Genomic DNA, 14490 nt, shown 5'->3' on the forward strand with positions numbered 1-14490 from the left:
AATCCTAGTACTCAGGGAGGTGGAGGCAGTGAATCTCAGTAAGTTCAAGGCCAACCTGATCTGCAAAGGGAGTCTAGGACAGCCAGGAATACACAAAGAACCCTGAGGCTAGCCTGGTCTACAGAGCAAGTTTCAGGACAACCAGAGGCTACACAAACTCTGTTTTGAGAAAAACCAAAACGAGAGGGGGAGGGGGTGAGGGGCTGACTGACTCTGTTAATTCTACTCTATAGATGGGGAAGCTGAAGAAGAAGGTAAGGACCTTTCTGAAGGTCACGGAGTTGAGGCAAGATTAAAATTTAGGGAACCTGTTCCAGAGTATGCATTGTTTGTAGCATTTTTTGTTTTCTGTTGATTCATTTAAGAGAAAGAGTATATCAGTGAGCCTGGCTGGGTGGCTCACGCCTATAATTCCAGTACTCAGGGAGAAGAGGAAGGCAGATCTCTGTGAATTTAAGGCCAGCCTGGTCTACAAAGCAAGTCCAGGACAGCCAAGGCTACACAGAGAAACCTTGTCTGAAAAAAACCAAGAGAGTGTATCAGTGGTAAGTGTGCCGAGGTGTGCATGTAAAAGTTAGAGGACAACTTCCATATGGGTCCTGTGATTGAACTCAGTTTGTCAGATATGGTGGTAAGTGCCTTATGCACTGAGCTCTCTTGCCAAACTGGTTTTTTGTTTTGTTTTGTTTTAGACAGTGTTGCACTATTTAGCCTTGGCTAGCCTGGAATTTGCTGTGTAGACCAGGCTGACTTTGAACTAATAATCCTCTTGCCTCGACTTCCTGAGTTTGAGGAGAGCCCATGCTCTCCCAAATGAGATGCACTGTCTTCTGGTTTGGAAAGGTGTTATATTTACCAGTTTTCCTACATGGATAAGCATTACAGAGATTGCTAACTCTCCCTTCATACAGATTTCCTTTCTGATTGGCTCCTGAAGGTAGATACCTGTTCCTAATACCAAGCACAAGTTGGTGAATAAATGAGCCAAGAGGTTCCTCTCTGTAGTCCCAAATGAATCCTGTACTGTCATTCACCAGCCTCTCTGAACATGGATCCTTATCTGTAAAGTAAAAAAAGTATTGCTTCATAGGATCATTTAAGGGATCAAAGAATATAATCTACCTAGCAGTCTCTGGCTCTGAGTAAGTGCTTAGTAAGTGTTGGCAACTTTTCTTGGTATTGTTCTTTAGCTTTTAGAGCACTATTGAAGCAGTTTGTCAGAAATTTGGTTGTAAGACCCAATTAGGTGGGCAGTTTTCCTTTGGTTTTATTTAACAAGACAATAATCTTATTCTATGTATTTTTCTTGACTCTTTTGGTGTGAAAAGCAGAGAGGTAAAGCATTATTTGACAGATGTATGGATTCAAGAAAGAAACTGAGGTCCAATTGCAAGGAAATGACTTGTATAATTCAGAGCCCTGTCTGAGGAGACACAGAGGACCCTAGAGGGCGGAGAATGAACACAGCGCAGGGGCTAGTTCCAGAGTCACATCTTCGGTTAGTTCACTTACCAGTGTGGGTGAGGGTCCCTTGTCAGTAAGCAGAGACTCCTCCCCTCTCTGCTCCATTGTATCGGCTGGCTTGTATTTCTTAAAACTTTTTTTAATGTGAAGTAGAATTTGTGACTTGTCCAAAAAACAAGGAAGCTCTGTAACTCTAGGCTTATTGAGACCCCTTGTCCCACGTGTTCCTGTGCCAGCTGTTCCAAAGGCTTATTTACTAATGGTTGCTCCTCAGACTTAGGGTTAGCTTGCTCGGTAGGTTCCAAATCTGAATGGTGATGCTGCTGCTGCTGCCGCCATAACCACCACCACCACCACCACCGCAGGTGTTGTTGCTACTGGCTCTTCAGTTTGCTGCTCTAAGAATATAATCTGCTGTGAACCTTTCGCTTTCCTTCTTTTTCCTGTCTTCGGTGTTGTACTTCTTTCTCCTGGTGCTTTTGCCATACAAACAATATTACAAAGAAATACTGTAGACATCTAAGTTAAGAGCTTATTACCTCTCTAAGGAGATGTTAGCCATAGAAAAGAAGGTAATTGAGAGAGAGCCTGTCTATGCCTCTGTGCTTACTAGTGTTTGGGTGCAAGGGATGGACACTTCCTAGAACTCATGAGAATGCTCTACAAGACCTGGAGAAGTCACTGGACATAGGCTGCCCAAGGACAGTGCCTTCGCCTGCTGGAACCAAGGCTGAAGACAAGTTTTGCCTTCTCCTGCCCTTACCCTAAACTTAAGTTTACTTTGCTACACACACTGTCCCAAAGTCTGTGGCTTAAAATAGCCATCTCACATATTGGTGAATATTTTTACTTTTCATAAAATGTTTCAGCTTAGGAATTGGAAAGGCCATCTGTGTCTTCCTGTCTCTGTTACTCTAGAGATTGTAGTTCATGGCTTTTATCTTTCTTTTAACAGGGAACTCTAATGATCCATGACAAAGAGGTCACTCTTGAGTATGTACCAAGTCCAGATTTTTGGTACTGCAAACGAGTAAGTACTAAAAATTCTGTTTTAGAAATAAGCATCCCAGGGGCAATATTCTAGTTACCATCTAGCCCACCGTTTCCTTGTATTACACTCAATAAAATAGTTCTTAAAAGAAAAGAAATTAACATCCTATGTCTCCATATCTCTAGGTATGCTAGCTATGAAAATTTTAAGCTTATACTCTTATTGGGGTCTTATTGCAGTGAGTCTGAAAATGCAATTTCAGTTTTTATTGTTAACAGTTTAGGATTAATTACAAGGTAGGTGGATGGTGTATATCTTTAATCCTAGCGGCTCTTGGGAGTAGAGACAGGCAAATAGAGTTTGCAGCCAGCCTGGTCTATAAAATGAGTTCTAGGACAGCCAAAGCTACGCAGTGAGCTCCTGTTTCAATACCAGTGACAAGGGGGCTGGAGAGATGGCTCAGAGGTTAAGAGCACTGACTGCTCTTCCAAAGGTCCTGAGTTCAAATCTCAGCAACCACATGGTGGCTCACAGCCATCTATAATGAGATCTGGTGCCCTCTTCTGGCCTGCAGGAGTTATATGCAGGTAGAACACTGTATATGTAATAAACAAATAAAATTAAAAAAAAAAAACAGTGATAATAACAAAATTAATTACAAGAAATATATAAAGTTTATTATACATGGTTCATCGTGTGTGTGTGTGTGTGTGTGTGTGTGTGTGTGTGTGTGTGTGTGTGTGTAAAAGTAACCTGAGAAGGTGACTCATTGATTAAGAGCACTTGCTGTGAAAGCAAGAAGCCCCGAAGTCATACACCTAGTCCCATATAAAACCCAGGTATGGCTATTCTTCTAGTTTGCTTTTTGTTGCTGTGATAAATCACCATGACCAAAAATAACTCTGGGAGGTTTATTTTATCTTACAATTATATTCCACTATGAAGGGAAGTCAGGGCAGAAATTCAAGGCAGGAACTTAGAGGCAAAAACTAAAGCAGAGGCCATGGAGGAGTGCTGTTTACTGGTTTTCTCCCTATGGCTTCTCAACTTGCTATCTTATACAACCCAGAACACCTACCATGGGTTTGTACTGCCTGCAGTGCCCTCCCATATCCATCTCTAATTAAGAAAATGCTCTAGAGATTTGTCTACAAGCGGTCTAATAGAGACATATTTTCTCAAGGATTTTTATTCCCAGATGACTCTAGCTTGTGTAAAGTTAACCAAGATAGCTGCATGTGCCTGTAACTCCAGCATGCTGTGAGGTGGGAGGAGCCAAGTATGTCCCAGGAACTTTCAAATTAAACAACACAGGTGAAACACTGACGGTTTGAATGAAAGACACCTCTCTCACAAAATAAGAGTAATAGAGGAAAACTCCTGATACCTTCCTCTAGTCTCTGCATATACACACACGTGTGCTCACACAATAAATATACAGTAAATATATATAGTTTGGAGAGATAGCTTAATCAGTTGAGGAGCTTGCTATATAAGCATGAGGACCTGAGTTTAATCGATAGCACCCATACCAAAACAAAAAAGCACAGGTATATTGTCACATACTTGTTAGTAGCACTGGGAAAGAAGAGATAGGCATATTCCCAGGGCTCCCTGGCCTGCTAACATAGCCTACATGTTTGGACTCAGGCCAATGAGATGATTTGTCCCAAAACACAAAGCTACTGAGAAATGACACCCAAAGTTGAACTGCACAGGCACACACACATACACACACACACAAACCAAAATATATATGCATGCATGTAGAGCACTTACCTAGCATGTGTGATGCCCTGGATTCAATCTCCAGTATTAAATCCATATATTTTAATAATTTTTGTGTGTGTGAATGGTTGTTCTACCTGTACATGTATCTGTGCATGGATTTCATTCTTAATGTCCATGGAGGACAAAACATTGCATTGGATCCCCTGGAGTTGGAGTTACAGAGAGTTATGAGCTACTTTGAATCAGTCCTCTGTAAGAGCACATGCACTTAACTGCTCAACAGTCTCTCCAAGTTCTGGGATGAAAGTCTTTAGTTTTTCAAAACAGGGTTTGTCTTGTAGCCAGGCTGGTCTTGAACTCATGGAGATCTACCTGCCTCTGCCTCCTGACTACTGGGTTTTAAAGGCATGTGCCACCATGCCAGGTGGGAAGAAAATCTTAATGAGGAATTTTCTAGATCAGGTCAGCAGCCCCCAAATGTCTGTGGGGGACTGTCTTGATTCTTCCTTGATATATGAAGACAGTCCATTGTGGGCTATACCATTCCTTAGGCAGGGAGGTTCTGTTTTGTTTTGATTTTTGATTTGTGTAGCCCCTACCTGCACTGGAGCTAGCCTTGTAGACCAAGCTGACCACAAACTTACTACCTCAAGTGCCGAGATTAAAGGTGTACACCACCACATCCCCATGGCAGGGAGTCTTGAATGATAAAGAAAAGAGAAAACCAGCTGATAGGGAACAGGCAAAAGTGCATTTATTATCTTGTTCTTGACTATAGCTATGATGTGTCTAGCTACTTAAGTTTCTGTCTTGATGTCCTTGAAATGATGTTGTTGGTGTTATAAGCAAAATAAACACATTTTTTTTTCCCTTTCTAATTTCTAATTACCCCAAAATGATCCATCCTCCTGCATGTTCCCTTCTTTAGGTCCTAGCTTGCCACTGATCTTTGACTCTGAATTTGTCTATACTGGACATTTCATGCAATGAAATCAGAAAATGAGTGCATTAATCACTGCCTCATTCTTTTCTATAGCTCAATATTATGCAGATTTATATAATTTTGCTTATTCATCAATTGATGTGCATTTGTTATTTCTGCCCTCCCCCCCTCCCTCTTTTCTTGTTTTTCGAGACAGGGTTTCTCTGTATAATAGCCCTGGTTATCCTGGAACTCTCTTTGTAGACCAAGCTGGCCTTAAATTCACAAAGTTCTACATGCCTGAGTAATTTGTATGCTACCACGCCTGGGCTGCCCCTCTGCTGCTTTGACAGTAGAAAGGGCTATGTGTATGATCTGTTTTGGAAATAACTGACTGTGATGCTGTTACTAAAATTTTTTATCCTCTCTTCATTTCCAAAGCCAGTTCTTTTTTGGTTTTGTTTTGTTTTTTTCAAGACTGGGTCTCTCTGTATAGTCTTGGTTGTCCTGGACTCACTTTGTAGAGCATGCTCGCCTCAAACTCACAGTGATCTGCCTGCCTCTGCCTCCTGAGTGCTGGAATTAAAGGTGTGCGCCACCACGCCCGGCACAAAGCCAGTTCTTATTAGTGCCTATTTCATGAGCTGATAGTGTTGCAGGGTTTATTGGATGATGGCGTATAAAGTGGCCATTAGCCATTGCTGCGGCTGTTATTCTATCTGGCAACTCTTACCTAACAGTCCTATTGAACAATTTTTTTTTCATGGTTCCTGTTCTGTTTCCTGCCAACCAACTATCTGCTTTTGAAGCTTGTTGTTCACAGTTCAGGGCTTGACTCCCCCACACTCAGTTGAGAAAAAAACTATTCATACTGTAGTTTTTTTTCCCCTTGTCTTAAGTTAGTGAAGATTTGCTTTCTTTTAAGGTCTTTTACATAGGTGCTAGAAGTACTACATGTGTATCTTGCTATCACCTTATTCCTTATTATCCATTTCTGGAAAAGGAGTTAGCAATTAAATACTTAAAATCCAGCCAAATGAGAATGAGGAACTGTATAACCAAGACCAAGTTTTGGGTGCAGTCTGTAAAAGGCAACTTACAGTAGTACCCTTTAAGCCATTAAGGGCAGTTTTCTTTTAAGGTCCTTGTTCAGGCCTTGTTGTAGGCTTGGCTAGATGCTTTGCTAGGTGCTACATCTCAAGCAGCACTCATGCATTGTGTCTGCCACTGTTAATAAATGGGGCTATTGAATACTTAGACAGGTCCTGGGATATTCCTTGTTTCTTTTTTTGTTTGTTTCTTTCTTTCTTTGTTTTGTTTTCTGTTTTTTGTTTTTTTGTTTTTTAAGACAGGGCTTCTCTGTGTAGCCTTGGCTGACCTGGACTCACTCTATAGACCAGGCTGGTCTTGAACTCAGAGTGATCCGCCTGCGTCTGCCTCCTGAGGCCTGGGATCAAAGGCATGGGCAACCACACTTGTTTCTTTCATTTTTGTCAATTACTACTGTGTTGAATATTCATTAAGGTTTCTAGAAATGGTTTTGGTCATGTTGAAGTCTTTCTTTCTTCCTTGCAGTGTAAGGCCAGCACTGTTGGACATCAGTCTTCTTGTTCATTCTGCAAGGGCCCAAAGGAAGGTGAGTATCTTATACAATGAACAAATCATTTATTTATTTTTATTTTATTTTAAAAGGCAGACATTTCCGGGTCTAGAGAGGTTGGCTCAATGGTGAAGAAAATAAACAGTCCCTTGAGTTTGGATCCCAGCAGTTCACAATTGCCTGTACTTCCATCTCCAGAGGATCCAAAGTCTTCTGTCGTCCCTGAACACTTAAATACATGTGGATACACTCAACATATACATATACATAAATAGAAGTAATATATTTTTAATTGACATCCCAGGCTATAATCTTAGTACTTGAGAGACAAAGACAGGACAATCAAGGGTTTGAAGCCAGTATGTACTACATAGCAAGAGCTTTGTCCAAGGGAAAAAACCAAAACTAAAGTTATAAAACAAAAAGAATGTAAGCTTTAAAAGAAGAGGAGAAGGAGGCTGAGAGGAGGGAAGGAGAGAGAGAAAGAATTGATGCCCTAGAAACAAATCTGTGAAGCTTTAAAAATACAGTTTAGGCCTAACAAGATGGCTCAGTGGGGAGAAGTATGAGTTCAATTCATGGAACCCACATAAAAAAATCCAAAAATGGTAAGGCATCTGTAACATCAGCACAGCTCCTAGGGTATGATGAGGACAATGACAGGAGCCTCGCCCAGAAGCTGACTGACCAGCTAACCTAAGTGTGGAGCAGAGACAACAGGAGGGGCTCTGGCTCAGCAGAGTAGAAGGAGAGAACAGACTCCTGATAGTTGTCTCTGACTGCAGCATGTACACTATGGTACTCACACCCAGGTCACATACATACACACTCATTTAAAAATTTGGAGAGGGCCTCACACCTTTAATCCCAGCACTCAGGAAGCAGAGGCAGGTGGATCTCTGTGAGTTCGAGGCCTGCCTGGTCTACAGAGGGAGTCCAGGACAGCCAGGGATATACTGAGGAAAGCTGTTGCAAAACAAAAACCAAATGTAGGAACCAGGACTTGGGAGGCCGAGTTTGAGGCTGGCTGGGCTACATACGAGATCCTGCACCAACTGCCCTACAAATGGTTTTATTGTTGGTGATAATAATCAGCTCTAGCAGTATTAGCGTGAGTTTATTGTATGTGTGTAAGTGATGTTTTTGTTGTTGGTTTTTGTTTGTTTGCTTGTCTTAAGTTAGTGAAGATTTGTTGATGTTTTTCTTTCCATTTTTATTTTGTATGTATGGGTTTTGCCTGCATGTCTGTCTATGGACCACTTACCACTGAGCCATCTCTCCAGGCCCTTTAATTTTGTTGGTTTGGTTTTTGGTTTTTGGTTGGTTGGTTGGTTGGTTTTTTGAGATAGGGTTTCTCTGTGTAGGCTGTCCTGAACTCACTTTGTAGACCAGGCCGTCCTCGAACTCACAGCGATCTGCCTGCCTCTGCCTCCTGAGTGCTGGGATTAAAGGCGTGCGCCACCACACCTGGCCTGGTTGATTTGGTTTTTTTAAGATAGGTTGTCTCTGTATAGCAGCCCCAGCTGTTTTTTGTGGGGGAGGAGGTATTTTTTGGTTTGGTTTGATTTTTGTTGTTGTTTTTGGTTTTTTGTTTGTTTGGTTGGTTTTTGGTTTTTTGAGACAGGGTCTCTCTATGTTAGCCTTGGCTGTCCTGGACTCGCTTTGTAGACCAGGCTGGCCTTGAACTCACAGCGATCTGCCTGCCTCTGCCTCCCAAGTGCTGGGATTAAAAGCTTGCGCCACCACGCCCGGCTCATGCCGGCTTTTGTTTGTTTTTTGAGACAGTTTCTCTGTATAACAGCTCTGCCTGTCCTGAAACTCCCTCTGTAGTCCAGGCTGGCCTTGAACTCACAGCGATCCACTTGCCTCTGCCTCCCAAGTGCTGGGATTAAAGGCGTGTGCTACCACCGCCTGGCCCTTGTTATTATTTTTAAAGATTTTTAAAAACTTTATGTATATGAGTGCTCTATCTGCATGTATACGTGCACACCACAAGAAGGCATCAGACCTAGTATGGATAGATGGCTGTGGGCCACCATGTGATTACCAGGAATTAAACTCAGAATCTCAGGACCATTGAGCCATCTCTCCAGCCCCAACATTTTTCATTTTATCTTATATAAGACTATTTATCTGCTGATCCGTTTCTCCAACCAACTCCAATGAAATGTTTTGTTTTAAATTTTATCTTTATGTGTCTGTGTGAGTGAAAGCCACCTGTGTATAGGGGCTTTAGAGGCACTGAAAGAGGCTGGATTCCCTGGAGTTGGGGTTACAGACAGATGTTAGCCACCTGTCCTCATCTACATTCTAGGAAGCAAACTCAGGTACCTTGGAAGAGCTGCAGTTACTTTTTTTTTGATAAACAGTGTCTCCAGAAACATGATTGATTTTTTCAGATTTATGTATTTTTAATTTATGTGTATCTTTTCCTGCATTTATGTATTTGTATGGACAGAGGCCAGAAAAAGACATAGGGTTCCTGGAGTTATCTGGAGTTACAGATGATTATGAGCTGATATTGGGAGAACCATGTTGTCTGCCAAAGCAGCAAGTGCTGTTAACCACTGAACCATCTCTCTAGACCCTGTTTAATTTTTTTAAAATGGCCTTTTCTGAAGAGCTGGCTCAGAGGTTAAGAGCACTGGCTGCTCTTCCAGAGGTCCTGAGTTCAATTCCCAGGAACCACATGGTGGCTCACAACCATCTATAATGAGATCTGGTGCCCTCTTGGTGTTCAGGTGTACATGCAGACACAACATTGTATACATAATAAATAAATCTTTTTTAAAAAATGACCTTTTCTCAAGAATCATCAGAAGATTTTTTTGAATGTATTTCTGAAATGATATTAAAAGCCCTGGTTAGGGGGCTCAGAGGTTAAGAGCACTGACTCCTCTTCCAAAGGTCCTGAGTTCAATTCCCAGCAACCACATGGAGGCTCACAGCCATCTATGATGAGATCTGGTGCCCTCTTCTGGCCTGCAGGTGTACATGCAGGCAGAATACTGTATACATAATAAATTAAAAAAAAAAAAAAAAAGCCCTGGTTAGTTTCATAAAGTCTTTTGTATTTTCTATTTAAATTCCCCTATGGACAGAAGTCAAACAGGAACTAGTATCCTATCCTCAACTTCAGAAAACATCCCTACCAGTAGCCTCAGAAAAACAATCCAACCAACCACGACCAACAGACAAAGAACATGAACTCAGGAAGCGGGAAGAAGGACAAGAATCAAGATTGGGACATCAAAAGAGAGACACAGAAAGATACTTTCCTCACTCTCGAAGGGAAGGGCTCACTTTCCGAAGAGACCGAGAAAAGGAGTCATGGTCTGGTGAGACACGCCAGGATGGAGAGAGCAAAAGTGAGTGAGTTGTCAGGTCATGTAACAGATGGAACCATGCTGGCTTATGTTGTGGCTTCTGTGCAGCTGCTAGATACACCAGTGGAACTGTGCACAGCTTACAAGAAAGGCGTTGTCTTCAATTGGCTTTACTATTAGAGGAATCTATATCTTCTAAATAACAAATTACTATGTTAAAAAAATACAGTAAGATTTGATTTGGGGTTTTAAGTTTTGGTAATAAAAAGTGGGAAATATTTTTATAAAAACTAGTCTTGGTAGAGCAAAGGCGTATATAGATTAAAAAATTACATTAAGTTTTTGGAACTTCAAATTTTATCTGTCTTTTTCCTTAATATCTGTTTGTACTTGCTTTATTTAGCAATCATGCTAAAACGTATCTATCGTTCCACTCCGCCTGAGGTGATAGTTGAAGTGCTGGAGCCCTATGTCCGTCTCACTACTGCCAACGTCCGTATCATCAAGAACAGAACTGGACCCATGGGTCACACCTATGGCTTTATAGACCTTGACTCCCATGCAGTGAGTTCTTGTTGCTTTAAGATGAGGACTGATGACTAAAGAACACCCAGTAATGTTTGGGGAAGCAGACCATGGGGGTGTATGTTTGTAGACCCAGCACCCTAGATGCCAAAGCATGTAGATGACAAGTTCAAGGCTACCCTAGCCACAAAGTGAATCCATGTTTCCATTCAGTGTTTTGGTGTTTTTGTTTGGTTTTGTTTTTTCAAGACAAGTTTTCTCTGTGTAGCCTTGGCTGCCCTGGACTCACTTTGTAGACCAGGTTGGCCTCAAACTCAAAGTCTGTCTCTGCCTCCCAAGTGCTGGGATTAAAGGCATGCACTGCCACATTCGGCTTTTAGTGTTTTCTAAATTGTTTGTTTTACTTATTTTTTTTCTAGTCACAAGTGGTTTCATATTTGATAGTAATAGGACATTTCTTTTTCTGAAGTATATAATAGATTTGTTTGTTCGTTTGTATGAGACAGAGTCTCTCTACATAGCTTTAGCTGTCCTGAAACTCACAATATAGACCAGGCTGGCCTGGAACTCACAGAAATTCAGCTAATTCTGCCTCCCGAGCATGGAGATTAAAGGAGTGTGCCACCATGCCTGGCTTTAATAAAGTCTTCTGGTTCAAATTTTTAGTTGTGAAGCTTTTTTTCTATGGAAATACCATAAAGATAGTAATGAAAATTGTTATTTCTCAAATAAGCTAAAAAGTTAACAGGGAGTTGGGCATGGTGGTACAAGCCTGTAATCCCAGTACTAGGGAGGCAGAGGCAGGTAAATCACTGTGAGTTCAAGGTCAGCCTATTCTACAAAGCAAGTCCAGGACAGCCAAGGCTACAACTGTCTTGAAAAAACAAAATTTTAAAAAAACGTTATGAGGGACTTTGTAAACTGCATCTCATCTGATGATAATTGCAGCCTAGAAGAAGGGGATTTCAGTTTCTGACATGTATGCTAGGAGCTAATACTTACTCTGATTGTAGACCTTCATAAAGAATGGCTTAGTTTAGGACTGGAGAGATGGCTAATGGTTACTAACACTCGCTGCTGTTGTAGAGGAGCCTGCTTCAGTTCTTAGCACCCACATGGCACTGTACAGCTACCCCTCCCTCCAGTTCTGTGGGATCTTGATGCCCTTTCTGACCTGACCTCCAGGGGCACTAGGCATGCATATGGTACATATCTGTAGTCAAAAATGCTTATACACATAAGATAAAAATACATGTTTTGTTTTTCGGAGACAGGGTTTCTCTGTGTAGCCCTGGCTGTCCTGGACTCACTTTGTAGACCAGGCTGGCCTCTAACTCACAGCGATCCTCCTGCCTCTGCCTCCCGAGTGCTGGGATTAAAGGAGTGTACGACCACACCCGGCAAATCTTTTCTTTTTTTTAAAGGCTTATTTTTAGTTTGACATGATGGCACAGCCTGTAATGCCAGCTACCTGGGGGAGTGAGGCAGGAAGATGGCAAGTTTCAAGGCCCTCATGGGCTACGGTGAGTTCAAGGCCAGCCTGGCTAACCCAAGGAGATTGACCCCATTAAGTAAAAGTTAATAAGCCAAGCTTGGTGGCACATGTCTTTAATCCCAGCACTGGGGAGGCAGAGGCACAATGATATCTTTGAGTTCATGGCCAGCCTGTTCTACAAAGAGAGTTCCAAGACAGGCAGGGCTGTTATACAGAGACACCCTTATTGAAAAACAACAAAACAAAACAAATGTAATTTTAAAAAATAGCAATATAGCTCAGTGTTTATATAGCATGCATGACACAGTAGATTCAATATCAGTTCTCTCTCTCTGTCTCTCTCTCTCTCTTTCTCTCTCTCTCTCACACACACACACACACACACACACACAATTATTTTTACCAGCCTGCTTTTACTGTAAAAATTATTACCAGAGGAGGGTGGGAAATGACTCAGTAGTTAGAGCACTCACTATGTAGACCAGGCTGACCTCAAACTCACAGAGATAGCCAGCCTCTTCCTCCCAAGTGCTAGAATTAAAGGCATGTACCACTATACTGGGCCACATAAAATTATTATGAAAAAAAAATAATACTGGGCTGGAGAGATGGCTCAGCAGTTAAGAACACTGGCTGCTCTTCCAGAGAATTCAGGTTCAATTCCCAGCAACCACATGGCAGCTTACATGACTCCAGTTCTAGCAGATGTGCTACCCTCACACAGATGCACATGCAGGCATACCAGTACACATAAAATATGTAAATTGGGCCAGGCAGTGGTGGCACACACCTTTAATCCCAGCACTTGGGAGGCAGAGGCAGGCAGATTGCTGTGAGTTCGAGGCCAGGCTGGTCTACAAAGTGAGTCCAGGACAGTCAAGGCTATACAGAGAGACCCTGTCTCAAAAACAAACAAACAACAAAAAAAAACAACCCAAAAAACAAAAAAAAAAAGCCTAAAAAAAAAAACCATAAATAATTTTTAAAAAATTATTACCAAAAGCATTATGCCTAGTAATTTTATCTTATAAGGAAAAAAATCCCTGTTCTTTTTCTAAGGGTATATTCGTCTTGTCTCTGTCTCTGTCTCTGTCTCTGTCTCTGTCTCTGTCTCTCTCTCTCTCTCTCTCTCTCTCTCTCTCTCTCACTCTCTCTTTAATTTTTGAGACAGGGTTTCTCTGTGTCACCTTGGCTGTCCTGGACTTGCTTTTTAGAGACCAGGCTGGCCTCAAACTCAGAAATTCGCTTCCTTCTGCCTCCCTGAGTACTGGAATTACAGATGTGTACCCACTGCAGCCAGCTGCATGTAGCCTTCTCTATCTTAGGGTTCAACTTTGTTTTTGGTTCCTTAGGAAGCTCTTCGAGTAGTGAAGATTTTGCAGAACCTTGATCCACCGTTTAGCATTGATGGGAAGATGGTAGCTGTAAACCTGGCCACTGGAAAACGAAGGTAAGTCCTCACTGCAGTTTTAGGGAAGAAATTTTTTCTTTCTGGATAAGAGACAGAGAGTAAGGCATTGTGACTTCTCAGAACAAGGAGTTTCACTTGTACATTTTCTTTTTATGTAGTATGCTTTATTCTAATTCTTTTTTGTTATTTGAGACAGGGTTTCTCTGTGTAACAACGCCTGTCCCAACTTACTTTGTAGACCAGCCCAGCCTGGAACTCACAAAGATCCACCTGCTTCTGCCTCTCAGAGTTCTGGGACTACAGGTGTGCGCCACTGTGCCCTTTTACTTTATTTTAATTATAAAATTGTTTTCATTTTTAAATAGTATTCCCACTTGCATGTGATGTTGCAAACCTTTAATCCAAGCACTCAGGAGGCAGAGGTGGTAGATCTGTATGAGTTTAAGATCTGTCTAATCTCATAACAAGTTCTAGGCCAGCTAAGTCTCCAAAGCAAGGCCTTCTCTCTAAACACACACATACACACACACACTCTGTCTCTCTCACATACTCTCTCTTTCTCTTCCTGGGTGCTTTAAGTTTTGACTGCCTGTTATCGTTAGGGGCCAGAAATGTTGGTACAGTTTTTTGTTTTTGTGGGTTTTTTGGTTTGGTTTGTTGTTGTTGTTTATTTAGTTATTATGTATGCAATGTTCTGTCTGCGTGTGTGCCTGCCCTCCAGAAAAGGGCACCAGATAGTTGTGAGCCACCGTGTGCTTGCCGGGAATTGAACTCAGGACCCCTGGAAGAGCTGATAGTGCTCTTAACCTCTGAGCCACCTCTCCAGTCTTCATTTTAGTGTTTGAGACAGGGTTTCTCTGTGTAGCCCTGGCTGTCCTGACTTGCTTTTGTAGACCAGGCTGGCCTTGAATTCAGAGATCCACCTGCCTCTACCTTCCAGAGTGCTGGGATTATAGGTATACACTACCACACTGGGTGGTTAGTTTTGAGTTTTTTAGTGCTTTGTTTTTGTTTTTGTTTTTGTC

The 14490-nt window shown here is 41.8% G+C and overlaps 1 protein-coding gene across 5 annotated transcripts in view; it reads left to right on the forward strand.

Annotated features, from left to right (window-relative positions):
• RBM6 (RNA binding motif protein 6) overlaps positions 1–14490 on the forward strand; it is a 101587-nt gene that overhangs the window by 70743 nt on the left and 16354 nt on the right. For all 5 annotated transcript variants that reach the window (XM_084752607.1, XM_084752606.1, XM_084752610.1 and 2 more), the window contains 5 exons: positions 2420–2494; positions 6684–6744; positions 9810–10076; positions 10438–10598; positions 13407–13504. In XM_084752607.1, coding sequence (XP_084608733.1) covers positions 2420–2494; positions 6684–6744; positions 9810–10076; positions 10438–10598; positions 13407–13504 — 662 coding nt within the window. The remainder of the gene's footprint in view (positions 1–2419; positions 2495–6683; positions 6745–9809; positions 10077–10437; positions 10599–13406; positions 13505–14490) is intronic.

The sequence above is a fragment of the Acomys minous genome (assembly GCF_964271855.1).
Source record: "Acomys minous genome assembly, chromosome: 13".
In the NCBI taxonomy this organism is placed as follows: Eukaryota; Metazoa; Chordata; class Mammalia; order Rodentia; family Muridae; genus Acomys; species Acomys minous.